The sequence below is a fragment of the Chinchilla lanigera genome, unplaced genomic scaffold (genome assembly GCF_000276665.1).
Source record: "Chinchilla lanigera isolate Chin_1 unplaced genomic scaffold, ChiLan1.0 scaffold00049, whole genome shotgun sequence".
NCBI classification, from domain to species: Eukaryota; Metazoa; Chordata; class Mammalia; order Rodentia; family Chinchillidae; genus Chinchilla; species Chinchilla lanigera.
The window spans coordinates 8,824,165-8,842,136 of NW_004955450.1; the positions used below are offsets into that span (position 1 = coordinate 8,824,165).

Here is a 17,972-nt window from a genome sequence, read left to right on the forward strand (position 1 = left end):
GGAACAGCTTTGGCCACACCAGAGCCAGTCCTGCATTTATGATGATCAACGACTAGCTCACGGGACAAAGCGACACCCAAAACGTAGCCGTGATGGAGAGGGGGCACGGAAGACATACGAGGTACATGGATTTCTGGGCACAGAGAGGGACGACTTTCCAACTGCAGCTATGCAGGAAACAGGTGGGCAGAGGGTAACCGTTAAAGCAGACCCTGGAGGAGGCCACCTCTTGCCTTGGTGGAAAAGGAAACTCCTGGGGGTAATGTGTTCCTGAAAGCTGTTTCAGAACATTTCTCAGGGGCAAGGACATAGTCATTCATTCTCACTGGCAATGAGGTGCCCACCAGGGCGCCTGCCCCTCCAGAGAGAGCCCTGGCATCTGGTGAGAGGGGAGAAGACACACACTCTGCAGGCGACCTGTGTGTCACGCTTCTGCCATCCCCCCCACCCCCCGTGGTTTCTGGGTCCCTACGTTACTCACCGCGTGACCACAGCATAGAGGCCTTCATCACTGTCTCTTGGTGCTTCAAACCCTATGCCCTGCTTTCCTCTAAGCACCCTGCTTGGCTTGCTGCACACTCACCTGATGAGGCCTCATTCCTCTGGAAAGACAGCAGCCCCATCTGTGCCTACACCTGCACCTCAAAGACGGGCGGACAGAGCTTACCACCACCCCGCTTCACCTGCAAAACCCCTTGGGTTAATCAGAGTCGACAAATTCTCCTCCCTAAGGCTCATTCCGCGTCTCTATCTTTGTCCTCCTCCCACCGAGCAATCCACCCTGGACCTGGACGACAGCATCCAACCCAGCCACCCTTTCCCTGTCTTCCGGTTGCGGTTTTAATCCAGGCAGCTGTGCCCCATCAGGCCTCTGAGGCTGGAGTAAAGAATCCTCAGCAGCGGCCAGAACCCATGAGGCACCAACAGCGGAGTTTATAGATGGGACAGCTGATGTGGAAGGACACTTGCGGACAAAGACAGGGACCCTTGCCCCGAGGCACCGGCCGAGAGCGCACACTCCGACAGCCTTGCGTGCCCTGGGAGCACATGGGGCGCTGCCAGGAACCTGACATGAAGGTTTGCCGGTGCTGGCAAGACCTCTCAGTTTCATGAAGAAAGCGCGGGCGTGTGGAGTGGTCTGTTTCACCCACGCCTGCCCCACCCCCTCAGTATTCTGAGTTTCCTGAATAGAAATAATCAGCGACAGATGGTTCCCCTACTTCAAAGACACTGAAAAACCACTGACCCAGAGATACAGACAAGTGGGTCTCTAAACCTCAGGCCGGGGACTCAGCAGCAGCCGAGATTACCAAACCAGCACACGCCCAGAACCCAGCCCTCTTTTCTTTCAGGGTGAGGATGCTTTTTTTTTTCCAATCAACTACGATCACTTTCCACCAGGGACATGCACCCATCACGCGGAACCACAGCTTTACATAAGCGTCTACAGCTTCAGTTCTCAGCCTCGGCTACACAGTCACCTGGGAAAATGCAAAAGTACTCACTTTCCAGCCCCCAACCTGAATTCACTGGTCTGAGCATCAGAATGTAGCCAAAGGGAGCCGGTGTGTCAGCGCAGGCCTATAATCCCAGCACTCAGGAGGCTGAGGCAGGAGGATCGCTGCAAGTTAGAAGCCAGCGTGGGCTACGTAGCGAGATCCTGTCTCAAAAAAAAAAAAAAAAAAAAAAAAGGCCAAGGTGAGGACCAGCTAAGGTGACCCCAAATTCAAGTGTGGATCGGAAGGAAGCAGGAGTCTGAGCCACCATGCCTTCCTTGGAACCCCCAACCTCTTTCCATCCTGTCCTCAATTACGGGCCCCGGAGTGATCACACTGTGATTCTGAAACTATCAAAATGAGTAAAAGTCATTTCTTTGAACACAAGTGCAGGAATTTGAATTTTTAAGGTGAAAGAAACGTTAAAATCCTGCTAAACAACGCCTTCAGTTTACAGAAGAGGAAGCCAGAGGCCTGGAGTCGCTAAGTGACTCACCCCTGGTCACAGAACTGGTGCACACGAGCCGGGCGCCTCATCCGCTCTCCTCCGAGTCACAGGGAGCCCCGTCTGGTGTAGGGGACAGAGACAGCACGGATGACTGCCCGGCTGTCCCCCGCTCGACTGTCCCCAGCCGTGTGCCTTTGTAGGTCAGCTCCTCAGCGGCCTTAAAATGCTTCAGAGCTAAGATGGTGCGGTCGCCTCTTGGATTCCCCAGCGCCATGCCCAGCGGGAGCCCTCAGAGGCTCTACCTGCCGCTGGCGAGGTTCTGGGAAAAGCCATCGGCACAGAGCCGGCCCTGTCTGAAAGGACACCCCACTAAGCTGTGGGTGTGAGAGGCTGAGCCAGCAGTGGGTTCTGCTTTCTGGTGGATACGAGAGCATTGGCTGTTGCTTTCGAAATCTCTAACCAACCTGCGAACCTGTTCCCCTTCCTTTCCTTGTGTACGGAAGCCGGGCTGCGGGACAACTGGTGCCTCCAAGCATGGGGAAGGTGTGCTCAGAGCCCTCACCTGCAGCCTGACCCTCCCCAGCCTGGCCCAGACCCTCAGGCCGGGCCACCACGACGTTCCAAATCTACCACATGTCTGCGGTCCCCAGAGGTATGTCTGGTGGCACCCCACTCCCAGAACCAACAGAAGTAGCTCAGTAAATAATCTAAATTGAAGCCAGGTGTGGTAGTGAACCGCTATAATCCCAGCATTTAGGAGGCTGAGGCAGAAGGATCGCTGCGAGTTCAAGGCCCCACTGGGCTACATAGTGAGTCCAAAGCCAGCCTAAACTAGACAGAGAGACCCTGTCTCAAAAATAATTACTAATTAACTAATTAAATAAAAAGAGGAGGGCCAGAGATATAGCTCAGTGGAACAAGCGCCTGTCTGGCAAGCGTGAGATCGTGAGTTCGATTCCCGGTACCACAAAAAATAAAGCAAGCAAGCAAGCAAGCAAGCAGTGTGCAGGAGGAGGAGGAGTAAACGGCCCACAATCAAATTCAGGGGTGCCAGGGATGTGCTTGGGTATCAATACCGAGACAGCTGCCAGTGCTGAGGGCCTCTAGCTCTTAAGCCAGAAGTCATCCCCACAATGGCCATCAGGGACCCCTCCCCAGAGACAGAAGTCTGACCTGCAATTCTGACTCTGCCCAGCTGGGAGAGCAACGTCCCACACCTGGTGTGATTTTCATGTCACTTAGGCTAAAGCAGACAACAAAAAAAAACAAAAATAAAAAGCACAGTGACCAAATGCGGACATTCACAAGGATCCCTGGATCAAAGGCCCTTTGTGAACGGTGTTATTTCATCCTCTTCCTAACGGTAACCACTTCCCACACGAGCCCCAGGAAGGCAACCATACAGCCCACAAGAGAGATAGAATTATGACCGCACTTCCCTCTCATAAACAGGCACTGGTAAACATTGGAGACCACGGGTCCATAGCGTGGTTACACAAAGGGTTGCCCCTGCCCGGTCCCCACGGGCTGACAGCCCCTCCCTGCTGCGAGCGGTGAGCTCGCACCATTAACTCCAGAACCCAGGCTCATCCAACAGAACCGGCCTCACACAGGGACACTTAGCTCGGTTTCATGCCCAGGCTCACCTGGCCACCACTCTTGGAAACCTGACAATTTTCAGGAAAAGAAGCTGCTCCGGTTCCAGGCCTACGCTGAAAGGGGCCTGTCCGTGCCGGGCCACACGAGGCAGCCGGAGGACAACCGCACACGTTTGCGGAAGCGTGAGGTCTCCATGCCACCCTACCCTGGATCAGGAGGGGGCTCGACGTTTAAACAAAGCTAAAATAGCAACTCTTTCAATCAAGCAAGAAAAACAGGCTAACCTCAAGCCAACATCTTTTCTGAGCTTTGAGATGTTCCCCGGGGAGCCCAAGTGATCCCAGCGCTTAGATCAACAGGAAAATAAAACGCGAGGCCTTGGGACAGACGCTTGCAGACCTGAAGGGAGCTGCGAGCTCCCTGTGCTGAGAAGACCCAAGGGCTCCCCACATCTGCAGAACACCCCACCCGAAAACAGCCAAGAGTCATAGCGAGAATCAGCCGGCCCTGCTTTTCACCACCAAACATTTATAGAGTTTTTATTTCCTCACAGATGTGCTTTCAGAGAAAGCATCCAGCAGATTCAAACCAAGCCGCACAGGGCACTGAACATGAAAGTCTACTCTGTACCTTCTTGAGGCTTGAACCCTGCAGGATGCTTTTAGAATCCCCTCCCCCACCGGAAGCGGCTTCGGCTCTGCTCCCTGCCCCGCACCATACCCACACTCCAGGGCCTGTCTTCAGCTTCACTTTGTCAACAGGAAAATCCGATGCACAGAGGCGCACAGGCAGAAATTGGAACTGCTTGAAAGGCTCTGGCGTGGGTCACAAAATGTGTGGTCCTCAGGCCTCCCTTCCGGTTGTCTCCCTGAGGCACAATCTAACACCTTCTGCAAAGCTTCCCGAGCCACCCGAGACGGCTACAACCAGCCTGTCTCCAGCAAAGTTACAGAACTGCCCCTCCACCTCAATAACTACAAGGAGCTTTGCGCGGGCAGGACCTGGCCCCCGATTTGGTTCCCGTTATACCCTCGGATAGCGGTGAGGCATTGGTAATCATTAAAATGCACTAAGCGCCCAGCACCACAGTGAGTTCCCTTAACGGGTCCAAGAATGAGACTGTACCCCACAGCAGCCTTGTGCCAATGCACTCTTTCTGCCACTGACTGTGTGTGACGTGACACTGACCAGTGATGTACAGTGAGGTTCCAGGAAAGATTTTCTTCCCAGCTAGAAACTCACCAAGCAGCAGGCGCCTTTTCTGCCCCTGGGGTTGACTGCTGGAAGAGGGTCACATATGCAATAGCTGCGGCCATCTGTGGACCATGAGGGGACAAGTTCGAAGACCACTGGGCTGAAGATAAAAGGCAGAAAGGTGGACGGCTCCGGAGTCTATCTGATACCTGAGCCATGCCTGCCTCCGACTGCTGCAGAACTGCACACGTCCTGCCCCGGGAAGTTCTTCTTCAGTTTCAGATGACTCTCCGCCAGAAGCATCCCAACCGGAGAAGGCGGGAAGCAGCTGAGAGCAGGGGCCTGACTCACTGCAGAATCCAGGCCCCCAGAGCCTGAGGGCCTCCGCTTTGGGGCAGCGGGGCCGACGGCCAGGAGACACAAATGCAGGGTCCATCCCGGGCTGGGTTCACATGATGACACAGCAGTGCAGACCGTGCCCGTACCATCGCCACACCCGCCTCTGGTGTCTGCAGGACACGAAAGGGGAAGTGCGTGCTATTCTATTTATGAGAGCCGGCAGGGCCACCGAGGTGGCTGGCCAGAAAGCCAGTCGCAGATGCAGTTCTCCAAGCAAGTGCTGAGCTCGATTCGCAAGGACATTCCACTCTTCTCGGCCTGTCGCGTTCTCCCCGTCACCTCAGCTGCTCTCCGCAAGCTCAGTAGACACGGCCTCCCCTGCAGCCACAGCTGGCTTGGACCATTTAGAGAAGGAAGGCCTGCTCTGGACTTCCGATTCATTATTTGGGGCACGAGAAAAAGGGTTAGATTTACACAACCGCAAAAGCAAGCTCTGAGAAAATGAAGCAGAGGTGACCTGCGCAGTCCCCAGGTGTCCTCTACAGAAAGCCCCGCCGGCACGGGGACCACCAAGTGACCACACCCAGGCTCCACGAGCCTGGCACAGTCTGCATCTGCCGCAATCCAAGACCCAGGAAAGCCATGCCTGTGTTATTTTTAAATGCCACCTCCCAAAATTCTCCAGCAGGGTTATCCACTCAACTGTCACCGTATCTGAGGCCCTTGCTGAAACACAGCAGGGGGGCAGGAGAGACCCGGCCCCCAGCAAAAGTCTCTGCCCTGGCCATTAAATGTCACCCAAGGCTACACTAGGCCTGGTGTCCTCTCCTGCGTTTCAAAGGGACAGGCTAGACAAGGGTGCAGATATCTCCTGCACCCCCCCATACACAGTCCGTGTACACTCACTCCCACCCTGTCCCCTCCCTGCAGAGAAGCCATCGGCACAGCCTCATGTCCTCGAACTCTGACTGCAGCCAACGCAGCTCTAGTGGCAACTGCGGTGGAGAACCATCGCTAAGGTCTCGTCCTGTGGTACCACATCATGCTGCCAACTTACGGCAGACCTGAGGCCGGGCCCTTAACCCAGGACAACAACGAGTACTCGCTCGGTCCCCCATGGAACAAAGGTGCCACCGTCACTGGCACGCAGGGCCGTGGCACAGGTGGCCGCTTGGCTGGGCTTACCCGGATGTCTGGCCACACTCATTCACAGTGCTGTCCTCTTAGCCCTCGGGAATGTCCTTTGTGGTTTGATCCATGACATGGTCCCCTCAAGTGTACAAAGGGACAGATCCAGCTGCACCCCTCATCACAACGCCAAAGCAGCTTTCCTAAGTGAACTGAGGCTTGTTTGTCACATTTGCAAAAGGAGAAAAATACTAATTTCATGGCTTTACATACAGAGCTAAGCACGGCGCTCTTTCTCAGGCAGTTATGGAGCTGAGGACAGAGATCTGAGGTCACACTCCCGCTCTGCCGCTGACACAAAAGCTGTAGCCATCTGCTCCATGGACATGGGCTGCCCAGCCTCCCCGGAGCCCTGCATTTAGGCACAAGACCCAGCACAACCCAGCCCCGCCATCCGGCGGGCAGTCACCACCTGCATCACCCAGCACACAGCACAGACCAACATCACCCGGGAACACGACCGGGTAGGTGCTGACGTCAGCAGTGCGACCCCACCGTCTTCACACGCAAATCCTTGAACAAAGCCAAGAGCGACGGCACAGCCGAGCTTCCCGGCCTAAGCACCAGCACACACACACCCTGAGCTCACCCTTCCGTGGGATTTCGGCATGGCTGATGCTTTCTCTAAGGTCTCTGTGGAAAGCTGGGTGTGAGCTCAGAAGTCCAACCCCGTTGCTGTTGCAAGGGTGCTAGCAATACTACAGCACTGGGCTTCATCAGGGAATAGTAGCTGATGCTGCTTTGAATGCAGTAGCTGACCTGAATAAGTACCCGCGACAAGCCTACCGAGGCTACTTCACTCATGAGGGAAGAGAGACTCAGAGACACTAAGAGACTCACCCAGTCACCAGCACTGTAAGTGGAAGACATGGATTTGAACTCAGGCTTTACTGCAATCTGCTGCCCCACATCTCGGCTGGAGGTGCAGGTCTCTAGGGATGTCCCCAAATATGGCCCCTGTACCAGAATCAGTCCAGGGACACAAAATCATCTTTCAAAAACCTACCAACTCAGATCAACAACAGCGAAAGCCTGATAAGGTCAACTGTACACAATCCTCAAACGGTAAATGTGATTTGTGTTCGCTCTCAACAGTAAAAATCCATGAACTGCGGGGACTGACACTGTTGTACTCTCTCCTCGGGGAACAGAGGCCGTTGCTGATCACGGATACCACACTGTCACCTCAGGGAGAGCACAGGCAGGCTCAGATCGCAGCACGGGCCTCCACATGGGCCACCCGAAGGAAACGGGGATCTCAGGGCCCCTGCTGGGGGCTCCAGGCATCACACGGAGCCCAGTGACATCCCAGTCCGTTTCCCCAGGGAGCCTCGCCGTGACTCACCGGCTAATTACCTGAACTCGCAGCTCACGGAGCCCTCCTGGCCAAACACCGCGTCTTCTCTCCTGATGGCCAACAAAACACTATTTTCAACCCGGTCCAGACATAGCCTAAAGCTGTCCACATGGTGGTGTAAGGGATTATGGCTCTGACCTGGATAACTCGGGCAGAAAACTTGCCGTTACTGGCCACCGGGCCAGGGCAGGAAGCGAAATAGGAACGGGCTGGCAGCTTGGCCACACCACTCCCTGGCCCTAGCGTCTCCCGGGCCCAACACAGCCAGGTTCAGATGCCAGGCCTGACCTTCCAGAGTGCTTGGCAGTATCCACCCGACTGTCGCCAGCCACTCCCTCTCCCAGGCTTGACTCCCTGGGCTGTCCTGTGTCCTCCAACACCAGGCCCTTCCTCACTCTGTCTGGCTTGTGTCTCACACACCTCCCACCCGATGCCAACACTCCTATGCATCCCTCAGGGCCCCATTTATACAGCACCCCCTGTGAAGCCTTCCAGCACCCCTGGGCTGGGTGATCTTCCTCCGGTCTCCCAAGGGACACTCTGGTTGACCTTCACTAGATCACCTCTCCCAGGGTCCCACCCCGGCTGTGGCAGCTACCGGAGTCCCTCTGTGCTCCTGGGATGCTCGGAGACTGAACTTCATGTGGTGTCCTGAGGCCCAGCCCAAAGCCAAAGGAGTTCCAAAAACTCCTATTCCGGACAAGCGCACACCCAGCACCCGGCGCTTTGCCTGGCTCTGCCCAGTTGGCCTACGCCTCCTTCTCTCACTCTGGCCTGGCTGCAGGTGAGGGAGATTCAGTCCTGGCTTCCCACCACGCTGCCACCCAGGCTGGGCCTCAGCTGCGACCTCACAACTGCGTGACAGTGCGAACACGGGCCTGCTGCTGCCGCTCATGCGTCTCGGGGAGGGTTCTCGGGTGACCTGCACGCCACCGCCACATTTCACACAGCGAGAGCGAGAAACAAGCAGCAAACCAAGACGTGCCCCAGCACCGGCCTCGACGAACGCCACCACGTGACCTGGGAGTCCGGTTCCCCTCAATTCGCAATCCTCTGACCCTCTGGTTTCACCACAGAACACAGAGGCTCAGCAAGACCCAGCCGGGGTCTCTGGCCCCCATACACCAGGCAAACTCCCGAGGCCACCAGCTGGAGTAGCTGCTCCCCAGCCCTCTGCACCCCTTGCCCGACCCTTAGGAGCATCCAAGGACAGGGGCAGGTGGGGGTGCCATGGCCAGGCCCTGAGTAGGGTCTAGAAGGAGAAGGTGTGGGTGAAGACGGGCCTGTCCCCTGTCCCCTGTGCCCGTCCACCTCTTGCCCCGTGAAGAGGGACCACAGCACGGGTGCCTCCTGCAGGACAGGTGCCTCCTGTCGCTGCTCACACAGCTGGCCCTAAGGACAGACGCAGTGCAGGTCCCACTGCCCAAGTCCAGGTCACGTCAGAGCCGTGAGTTCCCACCGCACAGCCCGGCCAGCTGGTAGGCCAGGTGGTTCCTAGGCAGAGCCGGAAGTGCCTCCCAGCCGGGCCCAGAAAGCACCAGCACGGGTAAACACCACGCATGTCGGTGCACTTTCGGGCAGCTATCAGTGACCAGGGTGTGAGTCACCTCGTTTCTGCTTCGGGACCTTACCCATCCCCCGCCCAGGAGCACTGATTCATCAAAGTTTGTTTTCCATACTATTATTTTTAGTCAACCAAACAGTTTTAAAATGGAGATAGAGAAGTGGGGGAGAGGGTGGCAGAACCACAAAGCAAATGAATGGTTTCTCTTTCAAAAGGGACCCTGAGGCCTAGGTCAACAAACAGCATGGGTGTCTACGTGTGTGTGTGTGTGTGTGTTGGAGGGAGCCCCTATCTAAACTGAGCCTTCCTTAGCAGTGAGCTCCCACAGCAAGTGTGCACGGGGGGCCCCTTGTGGAGCTCAGGGACATCAGCCCAACTTCCCCTCATCGAGCATTAACTAAGCACCTGCTGTGTGCTGGGAGCTCCGCACACTGGCCGAGGACTTGACATGTCCTGGCTCCTTCAGGCTGACGTAGATGAGGGAGGTGGCGCAATTCCCCTTTCGCAGGTGGGGAAACTGGGGCTCAATGCACACAGATGTCCCCAAGGCTGGCACACGGCCAGGAACTGTCAGCCTGGCTGTCCGGGCTCTCTCTGCTTCACTGCGCACTCCCCGAGCTCCCAGGGAATAAGTGAAGAACCTGTCTGGGGACACAGAAATGGCTCCACATAGAACTAGAAGGGGGAGCAGGACAGGCCAGAACGGCCCTGCCTCCCCAGGAGCACCGAGGAGCAGGGTGACCTCTCGTCCGCACCGACAGGCTAAGACAGAGGAACCTCCTGAGAAGAGCCTAAAGAAAAAGGAAAATCCCCATTGCCTCCATCAGCCCTGTAACTACTCACAAAGCCCTTTCTGGATGCATTACTCCACATTTGGGATCAGCCCAGGGGTGATTTTTTAAGGAAAAAATGCCTTTTGGCATTTTTGAGCTGTGACAGCGTAAAAACAGACCTTTCAAAAACACACACCCAAAAGGCATGACTATTTTCGAAGGCCCGATTTTCAAAATAAATAAATAAATAAAAAGACCCCCCCCCTCCCCGCCCCCAACTCAGCTTCGCAGTTGGGGATGTAACCCTTTTTAACAGGAAAAGCCACCAGACTGATGGCTACCTGTATACTGTGTCTCAGAGAGAGGCTTAGCAGCTGTAGACAGGGAGAGGTATCAGAGGGAGAGAGAGACCCACCACCACCCCAGGAGACTGGCTTTTCCTTTCCCAGCCTGGGTTTAAACTCAGAACCTCTCTGCTGCATAACAAAGGCGCTCGCTTACGCAATCAAGGGCCGTCTCTCTCTATATAGAGGCTTGAAAATAAGTAGAGGGAGCTTCCTGGGTAAACCTTGACATTTGAGCAAACATTTCCACAGGTATCCTCTAGCAGCATGCCCACCTCTTCCATGGCACCGTTTTTAGGCCTCTGTGGTCATTAGTTTAAGTAAACTTCCTGCTTTCAGAAAAGCCAAAAAAAAAAAAAAAAAACACCAGCAACAAAGGAACAAAAATCGTTCAGTGTATCTGAAGACAGCGCTGAGGCTTTATCCTAGCACTCGGTTATTTTTGTATTCCTTTGTAGTTCAATTTCACTGGTTCGGAGGCACAGGGGAAGGAAGAAGGACTAAATTATAGTTTTAGTACTTTCCCTTATATAAATTAATTGGCACCAGCCTGATTGGGTGTTGGAACAATACATAAGACAGATCTGTGATTCACTCATCAACTGGATGTGTATAAAAAGGAGCCCTCCAAAATGCTTGGCAAAAAAAAAAAAAAAAAATGAAATTAGCATTAGAAAGGCCCCCCAAGTGAGGCTTATCTAGCCCGCTTTCCAGCTGAAGACATCTCAGGCCCAGAGAGGGAAAGTGGCTGGCCCCATGTCACACAGCTAACCAAAACCCAATCCAGGACAACTGGAAACCACAGTTGGGTAGGGTGGGCTCAGTCTGTGACCTACCAAGGTCTGGCTTCTGCCTCCAAAATATGTCCCCACCAGCCTTGCTTAGTAAGTCATTTTTTTTCTGTGATAGCATTTACGGGGAGAAAAGTCCTGCTAGACAAACTTCAGCCTAGTCCAGAATCAGCCAAGCATCTTAATTAATAGGCTTTTTACTCTGTTTTCATTTTACACTGAGTCTCTCTGTCAAAATATTGCCCAGCCATGTGCCACCGTGGAAGGCTGCTGTTTACAGCAGGGACCTCGGATCATCAACAGCGGACAGTAGGGCTCGATGTGCTATTTCTCCAACTGTTAATCAAATCAAACAAAGAATAATGTGTCATACGTGTGTGCATGTGTGCACACGTGCGTGCACACGCGCGCGCACACACACACACACACAGTTATCTTTGTCAGGAGCCCATAAACTGCAGAGCTTGGGGGATTTGGTTTCTTAGCACTAAGAAGACAGTATTTACAAATTAGCTAAAGACTGAACACATAGCGCATTATTACGATGCCAAAGGACCCCTGTTTAACAGCCAGCAGACTCGAGGCTGTGGCAGGCGAGACAGCGCCGCCTTAGTCATTCTGTTGCCCGTTCCCCGGCGGAGGCAGGCGGTTACACGTGGAAGGTGCCTTGAAGGAAAGTGCAAGGATCAACTGGGTAAGTTCTCTCGGAATCAAAGATAACCGGAAGCCACAGTTGTGCAGGGTGGGCTTAGCATGGTAACTGTTCCCAGGAACTCGCTCCCTGAAGGCAGGGCAGTGGAAAGCCCAGGCCCAGGAGGTATTTGGCGGCAAGGGGAGATGGCAGGCCTCCCTAGGGAGGGCCCGGTACCCTCCGACAGCCCATCAGCACCCAGGGTCTGCAAGGTCGCTAATCTTCCTCATGCTCCGTCTACGAGTGGCTAATTCGGGGCCTGCTGGAGCAGCCTTCCCGGCAATTCTCCTTCCAGTCACCAACATTATACCAGATGGGAATTTGAAGAGAGGAGTGAGGTTATTTTTCCATGTTTCTGTCTCATTTTAAATCAGTCAATACAGCAGGGGAGACCAGGACAGAAGTTAATTATACCTATTTATGAGCCTTATTCATGAAGAAAGCTGCCTTCCAACCCGAAAGTAAACTTATAGGAGGGGGGTGGGCAAGTGGATGAAGAAGATAAGGAGGACATACAATCTAATTCCCACGTAACACAAGCACTGCTTGGTCCTGTTTATTTTATAAAGGAGTTCACGCAGAACAATGGCTCTACAGCACGTGAAACAGCAGTCACGTCTCCTAATAAATTAACGAGCGAAATTAATGGTCGTTCACTCCATTAAATCGTGTTAATTTTATTTCTGTTATAATAATACAGCAATCACATATGTACATTATTAAACCAATATTTATTTTTTAAAAACTCATTTTACTTGGATTCCTGATGTGATGAGCTCAAACTAAATCTCTCAATTTCATCAGTTTCTTGGATTCCTCAACAAAACTAAATGACTACCATAATCACTGATCTTTTTTATTATTAAAATGGTCATTTAGATGGGTATGGTGGCGTAAGCCCGTAATCCCAGCCAGCACTCAGGAGGCTGAGGCAGGAGGATCACCTTGAGCTCCAGGCCAGCCTGGACTACATAGTGAGACCCTGTCTCAAAAGGCAAACAAACAAATAAGATAGTTATTTAAAACTTTCTATCTTTGCACAGGCTTTTTGAAAATATATTATTGAATTCTTATGTCCGTTCAGAAACTGTGAGACTTACTTTCAGCAAGAAATGGAAAGGTGGGTCACACCAAAACTGCAAGGCTAGGCGTCCACCATCCCCTCCAAGCCATCCACGTTTTACCGCCACTTAATCATTTTCCAAATTCGCAGATCTAAAGTCCCTGCTCCCACCAAAGAAACCTGAATTTCAGGTTTGTGCTACTAAATTACTTTGTACTTCAAAGAGAAAATGCTGCAGTTATGGAAGCGATCAGACCTGGCCCACTGACCCTCTGCAGCAAATGACAAGGTCACACACGCACAACAGCACTTGGTTTAGGAAAAGGCAGAGGATGGTGGCCTCATTCTTATGGACAGTTCCTCCCAGCTTTCAAACATGTGCCACGAATGTGGTGCGACCCAAAACACTGCCCTTGGAGCCTAACTCCAGTCCTCTTCTTATTTCCCCACCCACACGGACCCCTCACCTCCTCCCACAGGTTAAATGTGTCCCTGACTGCCGGGCGCATCATGTACCCTTGGCAGCAGCTCATGCTCTATACGAGGCTAAGAATGTCTCCCAGCCCACACAGGGTCCTCCGCACTGTGTAGTCCGGGCTGGCCTCGAACTCAAGGTGATCCTCCTGCCTCAGCCTCCTGAAACAGGGATCCTGCCTTGGTCATCGAATAGAAATCACTGAATAATTCTGTCTTCTGTGGACACACAGCTACCACATCTCCATGGTGCCCACACCTTATGGAATCCTGACTTCACAGGTGCAGACAGGAAGGCTTTGAAACATTAAGGAAATTCTCAAATCCATCTGGGGAGCAGAATGACATCGTAGAACTTGAATACTCTGTTCTTTTTTTTTTTTTCCAAAGAACACAAAGAGCTGATATTATTCCATTTTCTACCATAGTGACTTTTACAAGATTTAAAAGATACACCATAAGCCGGGTATAGTAGCGCACACCTTTCATCCCAGCACTCGGGAGGCTGAGGCAGAAGGATCCTTGCGAGTTCAACAAGTTCACTTTGTAGCCAGCCGAGCTCAAGGCCAGCCTGAACGGCATAGCGAGACCCTCTCTCAAAAAGATGAAAAAGGGGTGGGGATATAGCTCAGTGGTATAAGCACCTGCCTGGCAAGCACAAGGTCCTGAGTTCAATTACTGATGCCACAGGGAAAAAAAAATAAATAAATAAAAAAGACAAAAAAAAAAAAAAGATACACCACAGTTCCTCTCCCCTGAGAAATCCCCCCAAATTTCTTCTGGTTGCTGTGAGTACAAAAGAAATAGCAGTTTGACATTCAGATAATGCCCCACTAGAGTTTCGCTTAGTGAAGTGTAAGCTCTCCACGGACAGGCACATTCTCGAATTTACCCCTGTACTCCCCTCTGGTGCCCTAATATCGACTCAGAAATGACAAGGACCCAATAAATACGACCAAAGCAACAGACTCTAACCCTGGAGCATCTGACTGGGAACTCAGTTATCGGGTGCTGCAGCCAAGGTGCCCCAAGAACACCAGGGGGCTCCTAGGACCAGGTACAGCCCCAAGTCAGCCACCCAGTATCCTGGGAGTGAAGGATGAGGATATTTTTCCTCTCTCCCCCAGCTGAGGGTAACCTGGTAAAGTCCCGGGAGGCGACAGCTACACTGTAGATCAGGTGCACAGAGCAGGAGGGATGTCCCGTGTCAGACGAGGTATTGGGTTCATTTCTCCCATTTTCTCTGGACTCAGTGCCGGGACACAAGAAAACCCCAATTCTCTTCCAAACAAACCAGGCCGTTAAGATGGCTCCGGCTCCCAGCCGCAGAGCCAAGGTGTAGCTGCCCCGGTGGAGGCACAAGGTGTCCGTGTCTATCAGAAAGGAAGCTTCCGCATTCCTGACCCAAGTTTCCCTTCCTGGAGGCAAAAGCCGCCTCTCTGTTTTTAGGCACAGGAGAAGATACCTGCAGCTTCGCTCAGGTGTTCAACAGGTGGACAGCGAGATACTGTTGCTGCACAGCTGGCCTGCATCTAAGTCACGCTCTTAGCATGTCACCGGCACCCAGCTCTGCAACAGTATCGCAGTGAGTAAGCCTGTGAGTCCCTCCCGCTCCCCTGATCGCTGCAACAGATTACAGCTGGGGAAACAAAGAAGCCACAACTCGGTGTGGAAGTCCCACGTCTACAACAATAATTGGCAAATGTTGCCAGGGCTGCTCATAATTACCTATCAGGCAAGGCAGGCGTGTCATGGCCACCTTAGACCGAGGACTCCGTAAACCCAGGAGCCCAGATCTTAGCATTCTAAAGTGCGCACGTACACACGTGCGCGCACACACAGAGGGATGACATCTCCTTCCCAAAGCCCTAGTTCTCAAAGATAGCATGAGGCCAGGCAAGGGACAATGTGACAAACAACCCCACAACCTACGGAGGCCAGCAGGCACCAGGGTCTCACCAGCGGAGCCCAGCTAGCCAGCTGCCCAAGAAGTGGCCTTCAGTTTTCTGCCCAGGACCAAAACAGCAGCAGCTGTTGCCAAGGGAAACATGGCGACCAAGAGATGCGGGCGCGAAATCTAAGCATGGAAACTCACTCTAGATTCACACCCAAGCAACTGGGGCTGTCTAGCTGAGAAAAGGTGAAGGAAAAGTTCAGATCTGCTCAGGGCTTGGGCTGTAGCTCAGTGGTGGAACACTTGCCCAGCGTGAGCAAGGCCCGAGTTTAATGCCCAGCACAGACGACAAAGCCCTTCCCAAGGTGCAAAAGACGCCCGGGTCCTGGTGAGAAGGCCACAGGAAGCCGGCTGGTACTTGAGAACCGTTCCGAGCACTCACACGCCTCATTCTTGGGGGGCTACAAAAGGGGAACAGGTAGGCCAAAGCTCTGCCCCTGCCGAGGCAAACTGCTTTCCCCAGGGCAAGGGAAGCAAGGCCTCCCCCACAAACTGTCACCGGCTCAAAGGTTTAGCAGGAGCCACCTTCCCAGCAGAGAGTCACACGGTCCAGCGAGCTCAGGGGAGCAGGAAGAGCGGGTCAGTCAGGACACCAATCGTGCTGGCCTTCCCACGGGTCCCTTTCAAAGTCTGCTCAAGTTTTAAATGAGGCTGTCTGAATTCTAACTGCCTTATCTATTTTCCAGGGGCTGGTTTCCTTCTTTCTTTGAAGGACCTTATACACCATGTGAAAGTACTTTGCAAATTGTGAAACACTTTCCCACAGCTGTGTGTTTTATAATCAATACCACTTTTTTCCCCAGCTTCAATATGCAAAGCTCTCGGCTGCCCAGCACCCAGGTGGATTAGGAGCAGCCTGCCCTTACAGTCCCTTCCCCAGATGGAGAAGTATGCCTCGCACCCACCCTATCCTACCAAAAGAATGAAGAACCACAGCTGGGTCTGGCTCCGTGGTGCACACCTGCAATCCCAGCACTCTGAAGGCTGAGGCAGGAGGATCACTGCCCTGAGTTTGAGGCCATCCTAGAATACTCAGGAGACCATGTCTCAAGAAACAAAACGGAGCAAACCAGAACCAGAGCTGGGACCAAAACCCAGGCTTCTCTGGCCATCCCATCACACCATCACCCCTGAGGCCAACTCCGGTTCCCATCACAAGCCCAGGGCATCACTTTCCCCCTCTGCTGACCGCACTCACCCAGTTAGGTTCAAAAACTACTTTTAAAAATCAGTATGCCCACCATATGTGGCATTTACTTCCAGGAGGAGGGCAGCCTGGGGTTTCAGGGACAGATGTTGCTTTGTGCCTGCTTGTCACGGCTGGCAGCCCTCGAACAGCTGCCCCAGCAGGTGGCCCTTGATGGAGTCAGAAGCGAGGGTGACAATCCCTGCAGGGTAGGGCCCTGGAAGTCCTCTTCTCGGTCCTCTGCAGCCTGGGGCCCCAAGAGCCCGCCCCACCCCCACCCCCAGTGGCGCGCGCGCCCTTGGTTCACAATCGGACTTTAAAAGGGGGCTGCGCATGAGGCCAAGGTGCCCGCACCCCAATTCCCAGCCAGGCAGAGCTGAGCACAGGGAGGCCCGGGAGCGGAGAGAAGTCACTGACCCCTTCCACCCGCCATCTGTGAGCCCGCCCGACCTCACCAGCGCGATGCAAGGATAAAGGAGGTCGGGACAGATGGCAAAGCGCTTTGGGAAGGAGGCTCCGCAGGAATGCGAGGGCCCGAGAGAGGCCCACTTCGGGGCGGGTTTTGTTATCTGTCGGGCGCTTCCCCCTCGGTTCCATCGCCTAGCAATCTCTTAGACTCCAAGAAGGGCAAACACGGGGAGGGGGGCGGTGTTTTCTGCCGCTGGTCTGTCCCTCTCGGAAGTCGGAGCGCTGTGCAGCAACTAAAGTGCGTGCGTGCGCGCACAGGGGGCGGGAGAGTGGAACAACCGAGTCTAAAAATACTCGATAAAAATGCTAATCCCAAAGGCAAAGAAAGAACGAAGAAGGCATCTGTCAATCACCGGGCTCCCGCTCCTCACCCACGGCCCCAGCTGTACCGACCGCATTCCAGTCGGGGACGGAGCGGGGGGACCGAGCCGGAGGGAAAGAGGAAAGAAAGGGTCGGGCACGGCCACCTCCACGAGCGCGGGCCGCGCGCGGGGCGGGAGGCGGAGGAGGGGCTCGGCCCGGGGCCGAACAAAGCGGGCCTCAACTCCCAGCGCAGCCCGGGGGTGGGGGGACCCCCGCGGCACCCCCTTTCCCGGGGCTGGGAAAGCCCCGCGATCTGGAAGCCAGCGCGCCGCGTGGACGCCGCGGGCCCCGGATCCGGACGCGGGCACGGGCGGTGGGGGCCCTCCCTCCCCGGCGCCCACCTGGGGATGGTGATGCACTTGGTGTTGGCGCTCTGCGTGGTGATCGCCTTCTCCAGCTCGTCCAGCTGCCCCGTCTTCTTCAGCTTCTTCACCAGGCTCTTGACCGCCTTCTCGCACCACTTCTCCTCCTGCCCGTTCTGCTCGCCCTTCTTCCAGCCCAGCAGGCGCTTCACGATCGGGGGGGTGAAGGGCAGGATGGACGACATGGCGGGGAGGGCGCGCGCGGCGGCGGGGAGCTCGGCCCGGCCCGGCCGCGCGCCCTCCGCGCCCCTTCCCTTCGCGTTCCTTTCCTCTCCCCGTCTGGTCTCTTCCCTTCCTCTCCTCTTCCGTGGCCCTGGG

General features: G+C 54.3%; 1 protein-coding gene across 2 annotated transcripts in view; it reads right to left on the reverse strand.

Annotated features, from left to right (window-relative positions):
• Smad3 (SMAD family member 3) overlaps positions 1–17,839 on the reverse strand; it is a 94,353-nt gene extending 76,514 nt beyond the window's left edge. Inside the window, exon 1 of one of the 2 annotated variants that reach the window (XM_005393692.2) lies at positions 17,634–17,839. In XM_005393692.2, coding sequence (XP_005393749.1) covers positions 17,634–17,839 — 206 coding nt within the window. Of the gene's footprint in view, positions 1–16,916; positions 16,940–17,633 lie in introns of those variants that run through there. The other variant, XM_013518932.1, reaches the window with a different exon arrangement.
• Positions 17,840–17,972: the final 133 nt, after the last annotated feature.